The following is a 22,356-nucleotide window of genomic DNA, read 5'->3' on the forward strand; positions in this document are numbered from 1 at the left end:
TGTGAATTAATATTTGTTAATTGATTATGGATTATTAATTTGTTAATTTTTTATTTATTGTTAATTTATTTATTTGTGAAATTGTCAAAATAAAGTTACGCATTAATATAAAAATAACGTGTAACCCTAAAACATAAATAACTTAAAGCTAATGACAACAAGTCTTCAAACAAAAATGGACTTCGAGCACTTTTCAACCACTAAAACGATAATCCGAAGTTTTGTGTATCCTTGATGTGTTGGCCTACCTTATTAATCGCACAAAAATAAATAGGGTTCTATATAAAATATTCAAGTTTTGGAGTCTCGAAGCATGATTAATCTATGGCTAAAGTATGTAAAAAAATGTGAAAGAAAGGAAGAAAGAAAGAAAGAAAGAAATAAATAAAAAATAAAAAAAAACAATCCTTTAACGCATGATTTTCATGCGTTAAAGGTACTTTTGTACCTCTTTTTTTTCCTGGGGTATTTTGGTTCATACCCTTTTTTTTTTTTTGTTATTTTGGTTCCGGATCCGGCTAAAGTTAGTATTTTCTAATATCTTTCATGGTTGATGATTCATTTGTTAATAACGATATTGATTTTGTTCATTGAATTTGAGGAACGAAATGGTTCACTTGGGAATTCATATTTTAAATCTTTTCCTGAAGAATAATATTGTAAAAAAGGTTGATGATATAATTCCATATCCCTTAATGACTAAGAAGGAAAGTTTTCAAGAAATATGTGACTATCAGAAGTAACAATATTTCCCCAAGTTTTGCTATGGCAAAACTCATTTATGCCTATTATCACCAAAAGTGATAATATTTGCATAGACTTTTTGTGACTACAATTGAAACTGAGTTAGAGAAAATTCTATACATCATATGTAATGCCTCGATTTGCTCCTGAAGTAGCAATATCTTAAAAGGGGTTCTAACCGATAGTAATTTGATACACTTAAGGAATGTTCAGATGATTTTGTTCCATTCTTGAAGAATGAGAACTTTTGATAAATGTTATAACTATAGATCTATTTCCTGAAGTGAATGTGATGATATTTAATAAAGATTATAAATACAAACGTGTTCTTGGTTGTGAAAATATCATGCCTCGCCTCTAGAAGAGGTAGAATAATTGAGTAGAAATATTCTGAATATTTTATTCTTTAATCCTGAAATAATAAACTTTTGAAAAATTTACTCCCGAAGAGGTAAACTTTGAAATTTACTCCCTAAGTAGTAAGAATTTGAAGTTTACTCATGATGTAGTAAAACACTAGAGTTTGCTCCCGAAGAAGTAGAACTTTAAAATTTACTCTTGTCATAGTAAAACTTCAAAAATTATTCTTGAAGTAATTAGACTTTGAACTTTACTCCCGAAGTAATAAGGCTTTGAACTTTACTCATGAAAAAGTTCAACTTTGAAATTTACTTCTAAAGTAGTAAAATAAAGAGATTTTCTCCCCAAAATCTGTTGTGACTTTATAATGCATGTAAGGTTTTTCTTATTTTTCTGCAAGCTTCGTTTTAGTTATTTAAGGAGGCAAAATAATGAAGGAAATGTTTATATTTAATTTGTTGCAATTTTCTTAAAGTGTTGGGATGCACTGCTAAGGAATGGTTCTATGTGTATTTTGGTGGTCTAGAAGTACTGGTGTGACTTTTGACTAGTAGAAAAAGGTTTAAGAAATATATTGAAGGAGTGTTTTCTTGTGGTTGAGAGATATAATGAGTTATTGAAAATTATGTATAAAGTTCATTTAAATGACCAAGTTTCATTCCCCGAAGTGAATATAAAAATACAACAACACACCTCCTAAAGAGATAAAATAACAAAGGATATAAATGTTATCTTGTGGTATGAAGGTAATTGCTGCACGTACCTGTCGTACGTCAAATCATCTTGGATACTTTTATTATGTATTATTCTACGGCAAAATGATACAAATTTTGTAGAAAACTTTCTATTGTAACCACATTAATATGTTATGATTACTAACTGATTTTCCAGAAGAAAATAACAGTTCATACAAAAAAATTCCTGAAGAAAGAAATAATTATGTGGTTGCCGCTTTGATACAAAATATTCGGATGTTAATGGGTATTCTCCCTGAAGGAAATATTTACCATAAAAGTTGATGATAGAAGTATCAAAGATTATATAACTTAATGTTTACTTTTGTCATTTATGAATTTAAGAATATCTTTACAATATTCATTTTGTTGCAATTTTTTTTTTGTCGTGACACCAGTGATGTCAGGTAACGTTTGATAGTACAAAATTAATGATCAAGGTCTCCAGAAGAGTCTAATTATCCGTTTACAAGGATCATGACTCCAACAGTGTCCAAACAATATGTGATTATGGAGAATAAATTAAAGGCTCCTAAATGGCTTATATACTATTATGTAATATGTTCTAGATGGTAATATACGAAGTCGTTATGATCGAAACACAAGTTGTAGTAAACCCGAAGTTTACTAAAGTAAATGAATATCATATTGAAGCTATAAATGATTGGAGGATTAAATATCTTCAAAATCATAGTGGGTAAGAAATATGTATGTGAAATGTTACCCTCTCATTCTCCAAATTGTGCTACTCAAATATAAGCATGATGAAATCATATGTCAAGGTAAATCAAAAGGTTATTGATGCAAAAATAATTCATGTCGTAGTAAATCAGAAGTTTACTAAGATAAATAACACATGTCAGGGTAAACTTCAATATAAATAATTTTATCAGTTGGTATGAACAATTTTGTAATCCTGATTCAAATATGATGGGCAAATTGAGTGTTCGACAATTATTGAAGAACTAGAAGATTCTTCAAGAATTTGTTTGTGTCGCTTGTCCTCATGATAAGTTAATTATATTAGCAAATGTTGGGATTGAATTCCCTAAATGTTGAAAAAATATAAAAGGTGAATATGGGTGTTCACCTGTTATGTGATATCTTAAATAGATGCATCATGATATTGTCACATGTGCGCTATTGTCAACCTGAAGTTTGACATTTGCATAATTGATTGCTCAAAATAATTGAGTTACCAGCATAATTTTCAGATTATGTAATCAAGTCAATTCATCTTGATAATGTTGGTTCATATCCAAGCTAGTTTATGATTGAATGCCTCAAATAAATAGCTAAACCATTGCTTACGAGAACAAAGCTTCATGTGTTGGTATGAGATATGATATATTGCATACAACATCACTTATATGCTTCAGACCAATAAATTATGATAAATTCTCCCTCACAATTGGTTCAGGGTTAGGAACCAGATATTTCCATTTAACGGTTTTTTTTTATGTGTGGCTTATGCTTGATTAATCTACCATGATGCATAAAGATGGATTCACTCAAAGAAGATGAAATATGTATTAGTTTTTCCAACATAAGTTGAGAAAATAAGTAGCTAGGAAATATGTTGTGAATTAGCATTAGTATGATTCTCATTCAGAAAGTAATTCAAGTTAAATGCTAGAAGCATTTGCTGACCCAAAACTAATACTCCATCCGGATAAAAAAAAGTGTTCACTTACCCTTTTTTTTCTTGGGTAAAAAAAAGTGTCCACTTATTAAATCAAGAAACAATTAACCTTATCTTTCTAGATTTGCCCCTATTAAGTGTTATGCGATCAAATCTCAATGCTTATTTATATGAATTACTTGATAAAATTCATATGAAAATTCTTGAAGAATTTTAAATGCTTGAAGCATATACAAGTTCTAGAAATTTGTTCATAATTCTTATATGAATTAAATCAAGCAAGGTGAATGTGATAATGAATATTCATTAACTAAGGATCTATTTATCCTTACGTCTTTGTGGAAAGCAAAATCTGTCATATTGTTGGTGCAAGTTGATGACTTGATTATTATTGAAACTCTTGAAGAGTTCTCAAAAGCAGTGTATTACCTGCTGAAAGAAGTTGAAATGAGAAACTTGCAGAATTCTTTGGTCATGAAGTGCCATATCTTTATGCAATTGATGCATTTATATATTTTGCTATGTCTAGGAGGGATTACAATCATACGATGTTGTTCTACATGACAGTCAAATCATATAAAGATATCATCAGTTTATAAAGCAAGTCAGGAATGCATTTTGAGCGATTTCAAAAATATTATATGTCGATGCAACTCTATCCAAAGACTAAAGATGCAACAACATACATAGCCCAACTAAAGCGAGGATTCATAAAAGGACAAAACATACTTCACCAAAGTTGTTTTTCACACACTATCTCCAATAGAATGGTGATATCAACGTGCAACAGATTCATTCAAGTGATAATATGGTTGATTTGTTCACTAAGTCTCTACTAATTGCAACTTTCGAGAAGATGGTGCACAAGATTGGAATGCGAAGATACAAGTTTTGGATTGATTGATTGATATTCTCATCAGGGGGGGGGGGGGTGTTAATACGCACTGTACTTTTTTTCGCTTAAGAGCCATTTGGATTGGCTTATAAGTTGCTTATAAGCTGTTTTCAGTTTTTTTGAGTGTTTGACTGGCCAGCTTAAAGTCATTTTATGCTTAAAATAAGCTCAAAAAAATAATTGAGCCCATTTGACTTAGCTTATCTTTTTTTGATTAAGCACCGGGTGTCCGGGTCTCTTAGAGCCCCGACTAATCCCGGGGGTGCACAGGCCCTCGGCAAGGAGTTTCCCGCAAGTGCACCACGGTTAATTCAGGTTTTACCCAGTCCGATGACCCTCAGAAATTGTTTGCACCCAGTGGGTTTCGAACTTGAGACCTTGAAAGGGAGCACCCCAAGGCTCAAGTCAATTGCCACCAAGCCAACCCCTGAGGGTTCATTTGACTTAGCTTATCTAAAGCAGCTTATAAGCTAAAAACAGCTTATAAGCCAAAAAAAATAAGTTAGACTACCCCAACTTATTTTTTTTAGCTTATAAGCTGCAATAGGCATAAGCCCATCCAAACAAGCTCTAACTAATGTTTTGTCCCAAATGGGTTTTCCTGGTAAATTTTTTAACAAGACAACCATAATGCGTATTATTAAAAATGTGTACTCTTTTTCTTTCACTAGATTTTTTTCTACTTTATTTTTCTAGTAAGGTTTTAATGAGGTACATTATCTATTAAATAGACATCCAAAAGAGAGTGTTATAAATATTATCGGATGTCTATCTTTGGGATCAAGTCAATTTTCTATTATAAATAGAGAAATAAAAGAATTTTTCTCTCCTCTCTTTCCCTACAATATTCTTTTTGTGGCATTATTATTTTATAACATTACAAAATATTTGATAAAATTATAATTATTATTATAATCAATAAGAAATGAATTGAAAATGAAATAAAAAACAAAAAAAAAGAAGAAGGGAAAAAGTGTTGGTAATTGTTATCCCCAAGCCCAGATAGCTCCCAAAAATCTCAAACAACAGAAAATTCTCGTGTCTTCCTCTCTTTCCTCCCCAATGAATTTACCCACCGAAACCCTAGAAACTCATTGACGGGGGTTTCTCTCTCTAGATTTTAGCTTTGACTTTCCCAGATTTCATTCAATTTCTACTTTCTTCACTTTTTAATTTCATAGATCAAATACCCCTAATAGTTGAATTAATATTTTCCTCAAGTTTTTGATAGAAAGATTTGAGCTGTTTCTCTCTTTAATTTTATCAAATAAAAAATTCAGAGATTGTTTGTTTGTGTTATTAAATATGGACGGATTTGAAGGCGGAGGTAGCCGCCTTATGGAATTTGGTGACAACCGCTCTGCAGGTTATCCATTTCCTTCAAATTTTGCTATGTTTAGATCTTTGTTTTATTTGCAAGTTGTGCTTGTTTGAGTTTACTCCAGATGAAAGAAATCCTGGATTTGAAATTAAACAAGTAAAAAGAAGACTAAATGGTGCACTTGGTTGAATGTTAAGTTATTTACGTAGAGGACTAACCATCAATTTCCCAGTTTATACATTTGGGGAATTTTAGTAGGCGTTTGGCCATGAAAACCAATTTTTTTCACTTTATTTGGGAATTTTGAAGTTGGAGTTGAACATAGAGTTGTGTTTGGTTTTATAATTTTTTGCAAAGATTATTTGGTTGAAAACCAACTTCAAGTTGTATTTGGAATTTTCATGGCCAAATGCTGATTTTCAAATAAAGTGAAAAATTCTCATGGCCAAACGGGTCATTTGTAGTTCAGTTGGTTGGCTACATGAACGTTCACCTTGCTAGTGACGGTTCGATTCTCCACCTTGTAATCCCCTCAAATTTCTCATCCGCCTTGTCCCCATATTTTTTTTAAAAACAATTTGAAATTAAGGAAGTAAAAAAGAAAGCCTACTTTGGTTGAATTGTGTTTGTTCTTTTTTTTTTTTTTGAAATTGGTGGTGTAGGCCAGCCTAAGTGCACCTCGACTATTCAATGCCACACCCCCTTGGGTGTTCCTTAAAAGATTTAAATTTTGCGAATGTATGTTGAGCATTTTTATTACTATAATTGATATATTTTGATAGTCTCTTTGGAATTTATGCTTAACTGATCTCTCTTACTCTCTTGTGTTCAAATGGTTTTTTTCACTTAACATTGTTGTTAGTCTTGCAACGGTAAAGTTGTCTCTGATTGACCTATAGGTCAACGGGTTCGAGCCGTGGAAGCAGCCACTAAGGTAGGCTCTCTACATCACTCCCCTTACGGTGCAACCCTTCCCCAGACCTACTATCGCGGGATGCTTTGTGCACCGGGCTGCCCTTTTATTGTTTTTTTTCTTGGGGGGGGGGGGGGGGGGGCGCTCATTCCAAGTATAAGGGGATGTTGGTGTAAGATTCCCATGTATTCTTGTGATGCAGATAATATAAGATCCATGGCTTGCTTGGTCATTGTGCATTAGTTCTGTGTCATAAAGAAATTATTTATGGTGGATTTGTTTGCTACTGTTACTGTTCATGGTTGATTCTAAAGTTTGACTTCCCCTTTTGTGCTGCAGCAGAACAAGAGAAATTTGATGCTTCACAATATGCATTCTTTGGTAACGACGTTGTTGAAGAAGTTGAACTGGGTGGGTTGGAAGATGAAGAGGACGATCTTCCTCCGGTTGGGTTTGATGATGAAGAGTTTCAATTAGAACGAGAAGAGGTTGCCAATGACTTTTCGCTATTTGCATTCATGTTTTTAGATTCCTTTCTTAATCTTACTTGTGTTTGGGACAGGCAATGAATCGAGTATCAAAACAACTTTGTATACATACCTTCAATTTTCTTCTGATTTAGCTTAATAACTTGTTTCTAGATGCTGCTTTATTCTTACTATACTCCTATTTAGGATGTTTACTTTGATTAATCTTCTAATATGATAAATAGATACTTAGGTTTGCTTTTCCTCCACCTGAGCATTCATTGGTGTGAGAGTTGTTTCAGGAGTTTTTCTGACAGATCCTCTTGTCTTAGGCTTGTATTGCATTTGATCTTTAAATTGATGCTCTGATCCTCTTTTGCTAAGAAGTTTGATCATCTCTGAAGCTGATTTCCTGGTCTGAATTTATTTAGACAAGCATTAGTTGTTTAGCTACCAAACTTGACGGAGGAATGCTCTAAGATTTGCATGCTTAGTTTAGATGGTGTTCATGGTTTTAGATCATATTTCCAATCATGTTTACATCCTCCACCAAAAAAGCTGGTTTAGCATAGTTTTGTTTTTTTTCTTTTAAATAGTTTAGCCAAGATCTTTATATATAAAGATAAATTTTAGCTGTGGCATTTTGCAGTTCCGGTCTCAACTAGTTTGGGATTGAGGTATAGGTACCGGTGTTTTTGGTGGTGTTGCATTTTTTTCCTGTTTACTCGGACAACTTTAGAGTCTTGGAGGTATAAGGGCTGAGTCACTGGGCTATAAATCACTCATTTGATTGTGTTAGTTTTTTCTTTCTTTTTTGATAAGTTGATTGTGGTAGTTGTTTTCTCTTTGAGTATATATTTATACAGACTTTGAAATTGTCGAAAATTTGTTTGATGAGAAATTAAAGTGGATAATAATGTTTCAGTCTTGCCTATTTGCAACCTTAGATGTCATGCATACTAATACATTTCAAAATCATTGGTTGGTTCCTTTATGTGTTAAATGAGTGTGTACTTCAGTGGAACTTCTATTTCTTAGTAGTTGGGTCCTAGACTGGTGGAACTTTGCATCTAAACAATTTCTCACTTGTAGGGTGAAGCTCTTGGATCTTTATCTGAGATTGATGACCTTAGTAGCACATTTTCCAAGGTAATTCTTTCCAAAGCGGCTTGGTGCAATGCAAACTATTCTTTTTATTAATAGTGTAATATCTTTGTGAGGAATAACTGAGATGACTTTCTTTCCATGGTTTCCATGATTTTTCCAAGTGCAATGAATTTGTGAATTTCAGATCCTGTTCTCTGGACTGTTCGAGCTTCACTGGATTGTTAGTGCTTCCTTTGGTCTGCATTGTCTTCTAGGACCTTACAATCTTTTGCCCATGTAGCAATGATTTCTGCAAGTCTGTAGTGCTAGATGCTCGAGTCTACTGCAACCTATAGTACAGAACAAGATCGCTTTTCTTTTAAATCTGGGATAGTTAAGAAGAATGAAATTACTGACTCCGCTGTCTTGCCCATAAGACAGCATCTATTGTTAGATTTTCCTCAAAATGTTAAAACTCCAGTTCACTCTTCCTCTTTCCAAGGGGAATCTTTTGAGTTTCTTTGCCTTTGGACACCCATTTCCAACATGGATGTGCTCACCATTCCCAGCCATTAGTTGATTGCATTCTCGTTGCCCCTCATGCAGCTTTATAGAAATCAACGAGGGGGAAAAAGAAAAGAAACTGATGCAGCTAACTTTTTTGGTTCCATGATCAATTCCTTGCTATCAATGCATTCAATTTGGTGTTTGAAAAGTTTATGTTTTTTGAGAGTTGGTACCGTTTGGTCTTTGTCTCATTTCCTTATTAAAAATCCTGTTGATTTTAGAAATTTTCTCCCAAAGATTTGTGGTGACTTCCCATAAGTGAAACAATGGTATCCCAGCATCTTGTAGCGAACTTTTACTTGATCAAAAAGAAAAAAATTAACAGCTTCTTATAGTGCACGTCCACGGCTATGACTTCCTTATTGATCTGATTCTGGTAAAACAAGAGTGGACGGGTTTCACGAATGTACTTTCTGTTCATGTTGATTTGATGTTTTAATGTTTTCTTGACATCTCTGGAAGTCCATAGCGTCATGGTAGCTTGTCATCTCAACTCCTACAAGCTATAGTATTGCTTTTTATTAATATCTTACTTGACCACCTTTCACAGTTTAACAAGGATGATGGTGGCGCTATAAAGCCAGGATTTATTGGTGACAGGGAATACAGAGAGAGTAAGTATACTGTATGGATAACTTTTCGATTACTTCTGGAATATATTCAATTTTCTTCTTATAAAAGCTTTATAAATTTGAAAGCAATGCCCACAGGTCATACTTTTCCTATTTCTTTCTGGACATATCTTGGTTGGATCTTTATTGGAGCCTTCACAAAAGAAATAGATGAGCTAAGTAGTCAGAAATTGTGATATGCATAAGAATATTCATATATTCGACTTAGCTTAATTTGGTAGATGCTTTTCTTTAAGAGGTTCTCGGACATTATCTTGCATTATTAATTATTTGATACTCCGTTTACGTATCTATTGAGATTTTGCTTTGTGATGTTAGAGATTGCTGCTTTTAAGTATATCCCCCACGATAATTGGTATAAAATATAATCCAAAGCCATATGTTACTTGACCTTGTATAAATTAATATAAAATTTTATAAGGAAGGTGTATTTTGAAATATTTCTTGTTTCTGATGCTTAGTATTTTGAAAGGAAAGAGGTGACAAAAAGCGATGAGGGCCCGCTTCGCTGATGTGAGATGCGAGAAATGAAGCGCTCGCCTTTTTGAAGTTAAGCGCCAATTAATACAAACTAAATAAATATTAAATTAGCAAATATTTCAATTCTAAAACTAAAAGTAATATTAGATACTAAAATTCTAGAATGAGATAGTCAATAATCATAGGACAAGCAAATTCAAAACCAAATTATAAGCAAAGCAACATCTATTCTTCTTCAAGATTTTCAAATTCTTAAAGTCCAAGATTGTTAGCAGTATATTCGTCCTCATCTTATTCCTTCTCGGAGTCTTCCTCAATTAGGGATCGACTTGAACTTGTAGCTGCTCCTTTTCTTGTTATGTGACCTTGAAGAACTCCCCCTATGACAATAGACATTCTCCTTAACTCCAACCGCCGTAGCACACTACCCCAAGTGAGATCACCTTCTTCATATACTTGTTCATCTTCATGATTTGTAAGAGGTTTTTTTTTTTTTTTTTTTTTTGGGGGGGGGGGTGTTGGGTTCCAACAAAATTTGATCAATGGTATCATGAGCATCATAACGGCGTTTCAATGTTCTATTGTATTTAATGTACACTAGATCGTTAAGACACGATACTCATGCCTATTCCTTTTTTGGAATGAATCTGTGCATAAGTTGTAAATAGTAATTAATACAACAACAACCTAGTGAAATCCCACAACGTGGGGTCTGGGGAGGGTAGAGTGTACGCAGACCTTACTCCTATCCTTGGCAGAACGGCTGTTTCCGAAAGATCCTCGGTTCAATAGAAAGCATAAAAAGAGGTTAGATAAGGCCAAGAAATTCAAAGCGATATGGAAATGAAAATAATGAAAGCGACTAAGCCATGATGAAGCAACTTGCAAAGGGACAGTAGCTACTACAGATAAAATAAGATAATCAAAGTACATGAAATAACCGATAGTAGCAGAATTCAAAGCACAAAAAACTATAGCGTGATAATGCGACTACAACTATGAAAGGATAAACGAGACTAATAATAACAATGTAATGCAAAAATTAGAATACATCTTTCACATGTTCAAACACGCTCCAATTTCTCTCACATGCTACAAGTTAAACTTAGTACTTTGGTGGCAAACTTTTGCAAGTTTGGAGTTTGCCTACCAAATTGCGTCCACCATTTAACTATAGAACAAATAAATTTAAAAGTTAATAAGTATTATTAAGTCAAATAACCTAAAAGTAAAGCTATAAAGACAATGGTATCGCCACCATCATAACCACGCTTCAATGTTCTATCGTATTTAATGTGCACTAGATCATTGAGACCCAATAGCTCAAGCCTATTCCTCTTTTTGGAATGAATCGGCGCATAAGTTGTAGAGAGTAATTAATAGATACTAATAATAATGTAATATAGAAATTAGAATATAATAAATTTTCTTGTCACATGTTCAAGCACGCTCCAATTTCTCTCACATCCGGATTAGGTATAAGTTAAACTTAGTACTTTGATGGTAAACTTTTGCAAGTTTGGAGTTTGACTACCAAATTGCGTCCACCTTTCAACTATAGAAAAAATAAATTTAAATGTTAATAAATTTAAATATGTCAAATAACTTTAAAGTAAAGCTATAAAGACAATGGTATCGCGAGCATCATAGCCACACATCAATGTTCAGCTGTATTTAATGTACACTAGAACACTGAGACGTGATAGCTCAACTCTATTCCTCTTTTTGGAATGAATCTGTGTGTAAGTTGTAGAGAGTAATCAATAGATACTAATTATAATTTAATATGATTTGCCTTCTGGGTCGAGCTCGTTGCACAGGGCATGCCTAGGGCGGGTTATCTGTTCTGTGTGGTTTGCGGGCTATTGCACAGGAGCGCGTTTTACCCTGTGTGCACCTAAAGGGTGGTGGCTGCGGGTTCCCTTGTCATAAAAAATAAAAAAGAATATAATAAATCTTCTCACATGTTCAATCACGCTTCAATTTCTCTCACATCCGGATGAGCTAAAAGTTAAAAAACAATTACTCCCTCTGTCCCAATTTATGTGCAATCTTTCCTTTTTAGTCAGTCCTGAAAAGAACGACACCTTACTATATTTAACAACAATTTAACTTAAAAATATCGATTCTACCTTTAATGATATGATTTATAGCTACACAAATATTTATGGCTTGTTTAGACTATAAGTTTCAAAAGTCGTTCTTTATATCTTAAACTTCGTGTTAAGTCAAACACCATCACATAAATTGGGGCGGAGGGAGTAGAATTTACTTTGGAGTTAATAATAATATAAATCAATTTAAAAGCATTCATAATTCAATAACAATAAAGCAAAACAAAATAAAATAGAGTATAACCCAATTTCTTATTAAAAAATTTCCAAATTTCTAATGTAAAAGAAAATCAGTTACCAAGAACGGATGAAATTGTTTTCAATTAGTAAGAAAACATTCCTTAAATGCCTAAGGAATTTGAAAATAAGGTACACAAAGACTTGCCTAAAATTCCTTAACTAACAATTAAAGAAATTTAATAATGCTATGATTGTGTTTAAAAGGTTCACCCATGTACGTGGCAAGCCACAAAGTTTCAAATTATGGAAAAACCTTAAAAAAGGACGTGACAAAACCACAATTGAAAAAAAAGAAGAAGAAACAACATAGTATTAATAACCTCTAATTATTAAATTAAACCGACCCAACGTGGATCTAGTGTGCTAGGACTAAATTAATCAGAAGATAAGATCTATATTGAACAATCTTGAAGAAGATTTGCAGCTCTGTTTGATGCTTGAAAGGGCGCTCGGGAACGTACCAAGTAGTGTGGTGGAAAGCCATGCGGTCATCTAGGCATACATCAATATTACAAAGCAAATTTATACCGATAAGGTCTATGTTAAAAGCTCAATCTATTCCTATATAAATTGAGTGTTATTTGGTAAGACGTTTACATTGCGAACACGAATTCTTCAATCACACACAATTACAAAGTTGTAAGTATAATTTTTGTTGACTTCAATATCCTATATATTGAGAACACGAATTCTTCAATCACACACAATTACAAGTTGTAAGTACAATTTTAGTTGACACCAATATCCTATATATTGAGCAAAGGCTTAAACATTGCGGTTTTAGCAAATAGGAATTTAGTTATTTGGAAAAAGAATTTGATTTTTGAAGGGTAAACCAAATCCCTTCATAGTTTACAGGTTGAAGTCAACTTAAGTTCTGTGGCTTTCTAAATTGATAAAAATGATCAGATAGTTGGTCCGTGATATACATTCTTTCCAAGCTAAATGTTGGGCATAGAGACAATCCATTTCAATTTAAGAATATCTAATAAGGCTCTCAATATGTACAACTCTTAGCTGGCGAGATATATAGGGTGTGTTTTTAGATTTTGATTGTAATAAGAAAAAGAATAAAACATCAGCTCCCCATAACCCACTTGTGGGATCGCACTGGGTATGTTGTTGTTGTAGTCAAATAACAATTTTTGGCACATCGAATTGCTTCTTAAAAGGAAAATTTTTAACTTTTATAAAGGGTATAAAAGTGATCAACAGTGCAAGGATATTTTTGTTGATCAGCATTTAGCGTTTCAGTATTCGTGCTTTTATAATCTAGGTTAAGTAGCAAATATGCACTTTGACTGGGAACTAGAGTCTTTTTGGGGATGTGTTGAAATGAAAACTTGGCGACTTTAGTTCACATGCATCCTTGGCTATCGCATGAGTTTTTGCTTTTACCTTTCTTGGTAGAGATGGAGTTTATAGTTATCTTACCATTATAAAGTTTATTCTGGAGGTCATCTTGCCTCATTTAATTCATTTTTGGTTAGTTAACTGAAAGTATATGTTTGTCGTCGATCAATATTTCAGGCTCATCAGCTGTTGAGTGGTCACAAGATGCAGATTTTCGTAATTGGATTGACCGGAAAGCTCTTGATGGGGGTGAAAGCACTGACAGCAAAAGGTGGCCATCACAGCCATACTCTTCTGCTGCTCACCTTTTGGAATCAAAGACTTTGTACAGGACTTCCTCATACCCTGAGCAACAACAACATCATGAATATCAACAGCAAATCCCGAACCACCACTACTCCAGTGAACCGGCACTCATCCCAGAATTGCCTTTCACTTCATTTCCTCCTAGTGCGAGACATCCACAAGCTAATCCAAATAACCAGTTACGGGACCCAAATGGTCCAAATCATCCCGGTGGACAGCAAATGCCAGTTTCCTCACCTAACTTTTCTCCCTTCTTAAACGCTGCAAATCACTTAACAGCCTCACATCTGGGCCCACAGTATGGTGGAAAGTTTGCTCAGGGCGCACCTCCCGGGCTTCCCCTTCATAATCAAATTCCAAGCCAATGGTTGAAGCAGTCTACTTTGTATCCTGGGGAGCAATCAAGCCTGACCAGTAATATGATGCCCCAGCAGTCGCATCGCCAAAATGGTTTCGCGCCGCCACATGGGGGGCCGCAGCAACCCCAGCAGCTTGGACAACATCATCCCTTGCATTCACCCTATGGCCATTTGCCAGGGTTGCAATCCCAACCGTTTAATCACCATATGTCTCCACCCTCACAGATGAATAATTTTGATATGCTTGGGTTGGCTGATTTAAGAGATCAAAAGGCCAAACTAATGCTGAGAGGCAGACAGGGCCCTCACTACTCTCAACTAGGCTTTGACGTTAATAGCCAGAGAAATGTTAGTGCATGGCCAAGATTTAGATCCAAGTACATGACAACAGATGAATTAGAGAATATTCTTAGAGCGCAGCTGGCTGCTACCCATAGCAATGATCCTTATGTTGATGATTATTATCACCAAGCTTGTCTGGCCAAAAAGTCTGCTGGTGCAAAGTTGAAGCACCATTTCTGCCCAAATAATTTGAGGGACGGTAGTGCTCGAACTCGTGCTAATAATGATCCGCATCCTTTTCTCCAGGTTGATGCTCTTGGAAGGGTTGCTTTCTCTTCTATTCGCAGGCCCCGCCCGCTTCTTGAAGTTGATCCACCAAAATCATCTGCTACTGGATCCGTTGAACAGAAAATGCCTGAGAAACCCCTGGAGCAAGAGCCAATGCTAGCAGCTAGGGTGGCTATCGAGGATGGACTCTGTCTTCTTCTTGACGTTGATGATATTGACCGGTTCTTACAATTTAACCAGCTTCCAGATGGGGGAGACCAGTTGAAACGCAGGCGGCAGGTTCTGCTTGAGGATTTGGCATCGTCACTTCAGCTAGTTGACCCCCTCGGCAGAAGTGGCCACTCTGTGAATTTGGCTGCTAAAGATGATGTTGTCTTCTTGAGAATCGTCTCACTTCCCAAGGGCCGGAAGCTGCTAGTACGGTACCTGGAGCTTCTTTTCCCTGGAAGTGAACTGACCAGGGTGGTTTGCATGGCTATTTTCCGTCATCTAAGGTTCTTTTTTGGTGGGCCTCCAAGTGATCAACGGGCAACTGAGACTATTGTGAACCTTGGAAGGACCGTGTCACTGTGTATTTGTGAGATGGAGCTCAAAGCACTTGCTGCCTGTCTTGCATCAGTGGTTTGTTCTGTAGAGCCTCCTCCGCTTCGTCCCATTGGAAGCCCTGCTGGAGATGGGGCATCTGTTGTTCTAAAATCTATTCTTGAGAGGGCGACTGAGATATTAAGAGATCCCCATGCTGCTGCCAAGTGCAGCATGCCTAATAGGGCATTCTGGCAGGCCTCCTTCGATGCATTTTTTGGGTTACTCACAAAATACTGTTTCAGCAAATATGACACTGTAATGCAATGTTTCTTGACACAAGCCCCACCAGGTGTGGCTGTTAGTGGATCCGATGCAGCCAAAGCTATCAGTAAGGAGATGCCTGTTGAACTTTTGCGTGCGAGTCTTCCTCACACTAGTGAACAACAGAAAAAGGTCCTCTTAGAATTTGCACATAGGTCCATGCCTGTGCTAGGAGTTGGTAGCCAAAGTGGGGGAAGTGGTAGCACATGATTGTTATTGGAGGTTGACCTCATTTATTTGATGTTTCCTTGAAAATTGTCGTGAAGTATGTCAAAACGCGCCGGTTCATGGATTGTTGTCCTTGGTACATGCGGTGATTATGACAAAACATTGTTGAAGTTGCAGGATATGGAGCCTGATCATCTGCAGTATTATGGTCTGAGTGGTTCCTTCATTCTCCTTTAAACATGGATGTTGTCATCCTTGTTGGTACTGTGCTGCTTCAGAGAAAGGTGTGAAAGTAGGTTGTTGCTGTAACATGTTCTAGTTTTCTTTTTGCATTTGGAGTTTATATGATAATGTTTTCTCATCCGTGATAGTCCTGTGGGTTTTTAGTATAAGATGTACAGTGTTCAACTAGAGAAAGCATTCAGCTTCTAGTTTTGGAGGATATGGGGAGGAATTTGTTATAAGTTTCCAATGTTTTATAATTATGTGAATTAATGTTGAAGTTTTGGAACAGTTTATGGTGGTGTGGGTTCCGGCTGATGCTATAAGAAAATATTCAAGAAGTTGAATATGAGGAAAGTCTAGTTATTACCTATGAGATTGGTGTCTAGTTCATGTGGTATTCAATTTCAAGGTGCAGCTTGTTGAGCTTTAGCTCATTCATAGTTTTACATCCAATTGCTGCTATTTTCTATCACCCTCTTATTGCCTTTTGTTTATTTCAGAAAGAGGTAGCACTTAATGTCTGCCTTGAGCCCGAAATATTCAGATCGAGAGAAGTAGTTGTGACTAATATCAAATATGGCTCGTCGCATGAGTTTGAATTTCATATTTCCCTATGTGAAAAGAATTGTAACCCTCCCACCACATATAAGGTACTAATATGATTTTTGCCAAAGCTAGTTCGTCACCATCGTAGCAGTGCCATCCGCTAAAAATTTGTTCCCTTTTTAATGCTAGTTCGTCACCAGCTGTAGCAGTGCCATCTGCTAAAATCTGTTCCCTTTGAATGCATTTACTGGGGAAACTTGGTGTTCTGATTAGGACTGGACATAAATATCGAAAATTAAAAAATCGAACTTCAACGAACCGAACCGAACTAGTTTGGTTCGGTGTCCATCTTAAAAAAATCGAAACTGAAATAGCCGAACCAAAGAACCGAACGCCCACCGAAATTTAATACATTACCTCAAAAAATTAAAATATTCCAGGCCCATTAAGCTTAAGCCAACAAGCCCTCTTTTGCTGTTGTATCCCTAATTTTTCACTTCAGTTGAGAAAATCAAATATCCTTAATAAAGGAAGGTGACTAAGATGTGTCTTTAGGATTAATGTATATTCTTTATGTGTTTTCGTAATTATTCTTACAGCATGTATATAACACCTAGTAATCCTATATCATGGTTATGGTTTTCTGTTCTTGTGTATCCTGTTTGTTTGATTTTGATTTCAATTTACCAGTTTTATGTTTTATTGCTTTTGAGAATATGAATTAGTGTAAATGGAATCACTTCTAATATCATATCAAAAAACCGAATTGAAAAAATCGAAACCGAACTTCAAAAAACCGAAATCGAAAGAACCGAACCGAACTAGTTTGGTTTGGTGTTCGGTGTCCACCTTCAAAAATTTGAAATAGTCGAATTGAAATTTGATAAAACCGAACCGAAGATTGAACGCCCACCCCTAGTTCTGATGCATATAAGTATCTTTATTAGAATGTTGATATATAACTAATGAAATGCTTATAATATTTCCATTACCTGTTAAAGGAATCTTGTCAGTATTGGTATGAACAACCCTTCTTTGGTTGTCAGTATTGATATGAACAACCCTTCTTTATTTCAGGGTAAAAGCGTATGTGTAAAGTGTAGGTTAGGTGTATCTTATGAGTTTGAACCTTGATACAGATAAAGTCTGATATTTAAGTGGAAGCGTAGAGTGATGGCCTTTTTACCGAGTCATTTACTGGCTTTCGCAGACTTCTTGGTTATAAAAAAAAAAAAAATAATGGGGAAAAACATATGAGGCAAGGCAAATAATTTAAAGGGGTGTAGAGTGGCATCACATCAGTTTTTTGTTTCAGTCACCAGGTTAGCACTTTCAACTTGTATTCTCAGATGAAATAATCATCTGCCATATGTGTATTTGCATCGTGTAACGTGCACCCACGTTTCTTCTTTTTCCTTTTTTCTTTTCGGTTTTCATTCCTTTGTGGAGTTTTTGCTTAATTGCTTCAATTTCTTGGTCGAAGTTTGGTGCGTTCCGAGCATACGATAACGACTCTTATGTCATTACTCAATTGTTTTATCTTATTCATATTTCTTGTTCTTAAAAGTATTTTAAATTAATTATTTATTTTGTCATCATTGTTGTCGACTTCTCGTCGTCATTGTAAGGATCATCTTTCTTCTTGTTCTTTTTCTTTTTATTATAATTTTTTTTGGTACATTAGGAAAGGATAAATAAACTATTTAAAGTCGTTCATAAGCTACATGTGTTAGAATCCGCGGGGAGAACAAATTTCATTTCTTGGAGTGCAATATTCCAGATTATCAAATCTTCTACATGCTTATGACCTTCATTTGCCAGAAAATTCGCACATTGATTCGCCTGCCTCTCGGTATGTGTAAGAGAAGCCTTGTTAGCTTAGCAAAAATTTGCAGTATTCAATAATGTCGCTAAGAGGGTGCGACTGGATGTCCTCTTCTCTAATAAGTTGCACTGCAACCACTTATAACTCTCTATATCCCAATATTGTTGCTAAATTCAGCTATTGTTTGATGCTCCATAACTCTGTACTGATCATAATTTATGCTTTTGGGGCAATGAATATATTGTGATATATATATATACCATTATAAAAAGAGAAAAAAATTCAAATGGCCCTTGATGTATAAGAGTTTTAATCTTTTAGACCGTAATGCACATTTAAAATTAACCAGATTTGTCATGTGCATTTCACATGAGATGCCATAAACACACAACAAAAGGAAATATTTCATCGTCCTGCTCGATCAAAAGCAATATGGTTATTGCACTCCTCAATTTAAGTCTATGGGGTTAACTATTAACTATTTGAACTTAGTTACCTCTCTTCCAATCAATACAACTTGTAAGTCTTTACTAATTTTAATTTAACCCAATCATATGTCTATTTGAATTCACTAAATTAGGCCCCGTTTGTCCATAGATAAAAAAAAAAGTTTTACTTTTTTTTTTTGGAATTTTGAAGTTGGAGTTGTGTTTGGCCATAGTTTTTAAAATTGTAGTTTTTGATGAAATGTAGTTGTAAAAGAGTGATTTTTTTTTGAAAAAAGTTTTTTGAGTTTTTGGTATTCCGGAATACAAACTTCAAGCTGTATTTGGAATTCTCATGGCCAAACGCTGATTCCGGAAAAAAGTGAAAAAATTTTCCGCAATAAAGTGAATAATTCTTATGGCCAAACGGGGGCTAAGATGCATTATGATTTAGCTCAGAAGAGGAAGTCTTGGAGCAACGTTAAAGTTGTCCTTGTGTAATTTATAGATCACGGGCTTGAGCCGTGAAAGCAACTACTAGTGCTTGCATTAGGGTAGAATGTCTACATCGCACCCCTTGGTGTGCGGTCCTTCTTGGACCCTACTAGTGCGGGATGCTTTGTGCACCGGACTGTCCCTTTTTATGATTTAGCCCATATAAGGTTGCCTAGACTGTTTTGTTGTATTCTCACATACTAACAACCAATCACTTAATTGATAAGGTTTAAGCTAATTTTAGTCTAACCATTAGTTATCCTCTTCTAATTTCACATTAAGATTTCCAATTGAATAAGAATGGAGCGCAAATTTGGATAAAAAAACAAAAAATGGATCAACAATGAAATAAAGAAATGCAATTAAATCAAATTAATTGAAAGATTTTATTACAACCCTAAACAGACGATTCTAAATTCTTGTGGTGTTCATAGTAACAAACAAGAAACTAAAGCAGGGTAAATTTCATGAATGATCACTTAACTATCACATTTTTTCACCAAAGTCACTTAACTATGTTTTCTAATATAAAAGTCACATAACTATCACCTTTTTTCATCAAAGTCACTTAACTATGTTTTCTAACACAAAAGTCACATAACTATCATTTTTTTCACCAAAATCACTTAACTATGTTTTCTAACACAAAAGTCACATAACTATCATTTTTTTCACCAAAATCACTTAACTATGTTTTCTAACACAAAAGTTACAAAAATCACACTTACAGAAAATTCAACTTCCGATGGGTAATAATTTTTATACTTTTTATTTTATTTTTAATCTAATAGATACAATCAATTAAAAAGAATCGAACCGATGCAAACTCATGCAAATATTAAAATATTAAAGAAACAAAATCAATCCTTCACCAAAAATACGATCCTTCTCTTTGGGGGCTAGCCAAAAGTGTGTGAATTTTATTGACCCTTTTTTTCAATATATATTGAAAAGTGTTACATGTTGTTGGATAGTAGGAAATGAATTATACAACGTAATAGTTATTACGATTTGCATCGGAAGTAATGATCTCGTGATAATCTTTTTTCAAATTTTAATCCTTTTGGTATTTTAATATTTGCATGAGTTTTGGACCGAGTCGATTCTTTTTAATGAGTTTTTATCTATCAGATTAAAAATAAAAAGAATATAAAAATATTACCCATCGGAAGTTGAATGTATCGGTAGGTGTGATTTTTGTGTTAGAAAACATAGTTAAGTGACTTTGGCGAAAAAAAGTGATATTTATGTGGCTTTTGTATTAGAAAACATAATTAAGTGACTTTGGTGAAAAAAAGTGATAATTATGTAACTTTTATATTAGAAAACATAGTTAAGCATTTTGGTGAAAAAAAGTGATAGCTAAGTGACCATTCATAAAATTTACCCAACTAAAGCAAGACGAGAAATAATAGCAGAAGCGAAATAAATTTAATCTCAAGAGAATCCCCAATCAAGAGTTCCTATTTCCCACTTAAAGTTGGCTCCTTTAGGTCCAATCCTATATGTTTTCTATTTTCTAATTCCTTATAAAATACCACAATTCTATTTATAATAAAGTACAGAAACAACCATTTTATCCCTTTAGTTTTGGGCAAGTTACACATTTGGCCAGTTGACAAAAAATAATTACACTCGCTAGTCAAATATGCAAAAAATATATAATATTAAATATTAAAAATGTATTTTTATTGTATATTATATATTAAATATACAAAAGATATACATTAGCTGGTTATTATTTTGGTGGACCACTATTTATGTCAATTTTTCTTTATTTTTCGGAGAAATGCATTTTCGTCTGGCGATGCCCTATAATTGCAAGATATTGCATCTCAGAAACAACCATCCATTATATTCATAATTTATCTATTTAATTGGACACTTAATTTGTCTTTTTTTTTCTTGGGGGTGCAGGTGGCACTGTCTAAACACAATACTATCTCTCTTTCTTACATTTTGCTTTTGGAGATTCAAGTTATGTGATCTTTGACTAACATCTCGAAGTGATCTTTTGTTATAATGAATTAAGGTAATTTTCATTTTCTAGGATTCTTTGTGTAGTTTTTGCTAATATCAAATTAATCAAGTGGAAGCTGACAAAGCAAATTTTGAACGACGATAGAAAAATCTACTAAAACAGATACTAAATTAATGGTATGGTTTAGTATATTAATGCTACAGTTGGCAGATTTCCCAAATGTTGATGAATGCACCACAAATGTGGACATAGTATCTTATGCTCGTATGCTAATAGAGATGGATGTCATTCAGACCTTACCAACTTCAGTTAAAGTTATGGATCCTAATATCATAAACTACAATGAATAGTGTAGCTTGGAATGTAAACGGACTAAATAAAGACTATAAATAGGCTGAGCTAAATAAGTTCCTTAAACAGCAGAATATAGGACTAATAGCTATCTTAGAACATAGAATACAAGAACAATTTGCCAGGAAGATAATTAGAAAGGTGGCTTATGATTAGCAATGGTGTGCAACTATATGGCCAATAGAAAAAGGGAAGATCTAGGTACTATAGAATGTCAATAATATAGACTTCCCTGTTATATAAATGCATCATCAATATATGCTGAATATGATGCTTGATGTGACAGTGGTATAGGTGGGAAAAGACCACTATGGGAGAAATGAGATCCATTGCATCTGTTGAACAGGGTCCTTGGATATAAATGATAAGAAAGCTCCAGGTTATGATGATTTCAACTCTCACTTCTTCGAAAGAGTTACCATCATCGGAGACGAAACCATAGTTGTTGTCTAGGAATTCTTTGATAAAATGAGATGTTTGTGCCATCAATTGCACTTCAGTGACCTTAATTCCTAAAGTGAAGAATCCCCTGTGAGTTAGAGAAATCAGGTTTATTCATGCTGCATTGTGCTGTATAAAATCATATAAAAATTATCACAAATAGAATGCGATCGGTTATGGACAAATTAGTTGACTGCATTTGTTGGTGACAACGTCATTCTTAGTCATGAGTTTGTCAAAGGCTATAGAAAGAAAACACTATCCATCACA

At 34.5% G+C, this 22,356-nt stretch overlaps 1 protein-coding gene across 3 annotated transcripts; it reads left to right on the top strand.

Annotated features, from left to right (window-relative positions):
• Positions 1–5,348: 5,348 nt before the first annotated feature.
• Positions 5,349–16,395, top strand: LOC132636263 (protein PAT1 homolog). Of its 3 annotated transcripts, none has more exons than XM_060353033.1 (5): positions 5,349–5,741; positions 6,949–7,097; positions 8,169–8,225; positions 9,280–9,343; positions 13,726–16,395. In XM_060353033.1, the coding sequence occupies exons 1-5, from the start codon at positions 5,681–5,683 to the stop codon at positions 15,837–15,839; spliced, it is 2,445 nt and encodes an 814-aa protein (XP_060209016.1). In that variant the 5' UTR covers positions 5,349–5,680; the 3' UTR covers positions 15,840–16,395. The 3 variants fall into 3 exon arrangements, with proteins under 3 accessions (XP_060209016.1, XP_060209017.1, XP_060209018.1); XM_060353034.1 differs by having other exon boundaries at positions 6,952–7,097; XM_060353035.1 differs by lacking the exon at positions 8,169–8,225.
• The last annotated feature ends 5,961 nt before the right edge of the window (positions 16,396–22,356 follow it).

This window comes from Lycium barbarum, chromosome 4 (assembly GCF_019175385.1).
Source record: "Lycium barbarum isolate Lr01 chromosome 4, ASM1917538v2, whole genome shotgun sequence".
NCBI lineage: Eukaryota > Viridiplantae > Streptophyta > Magnoliopsida > Solanales > Solanaceae > Lycium > Lycium barbarum.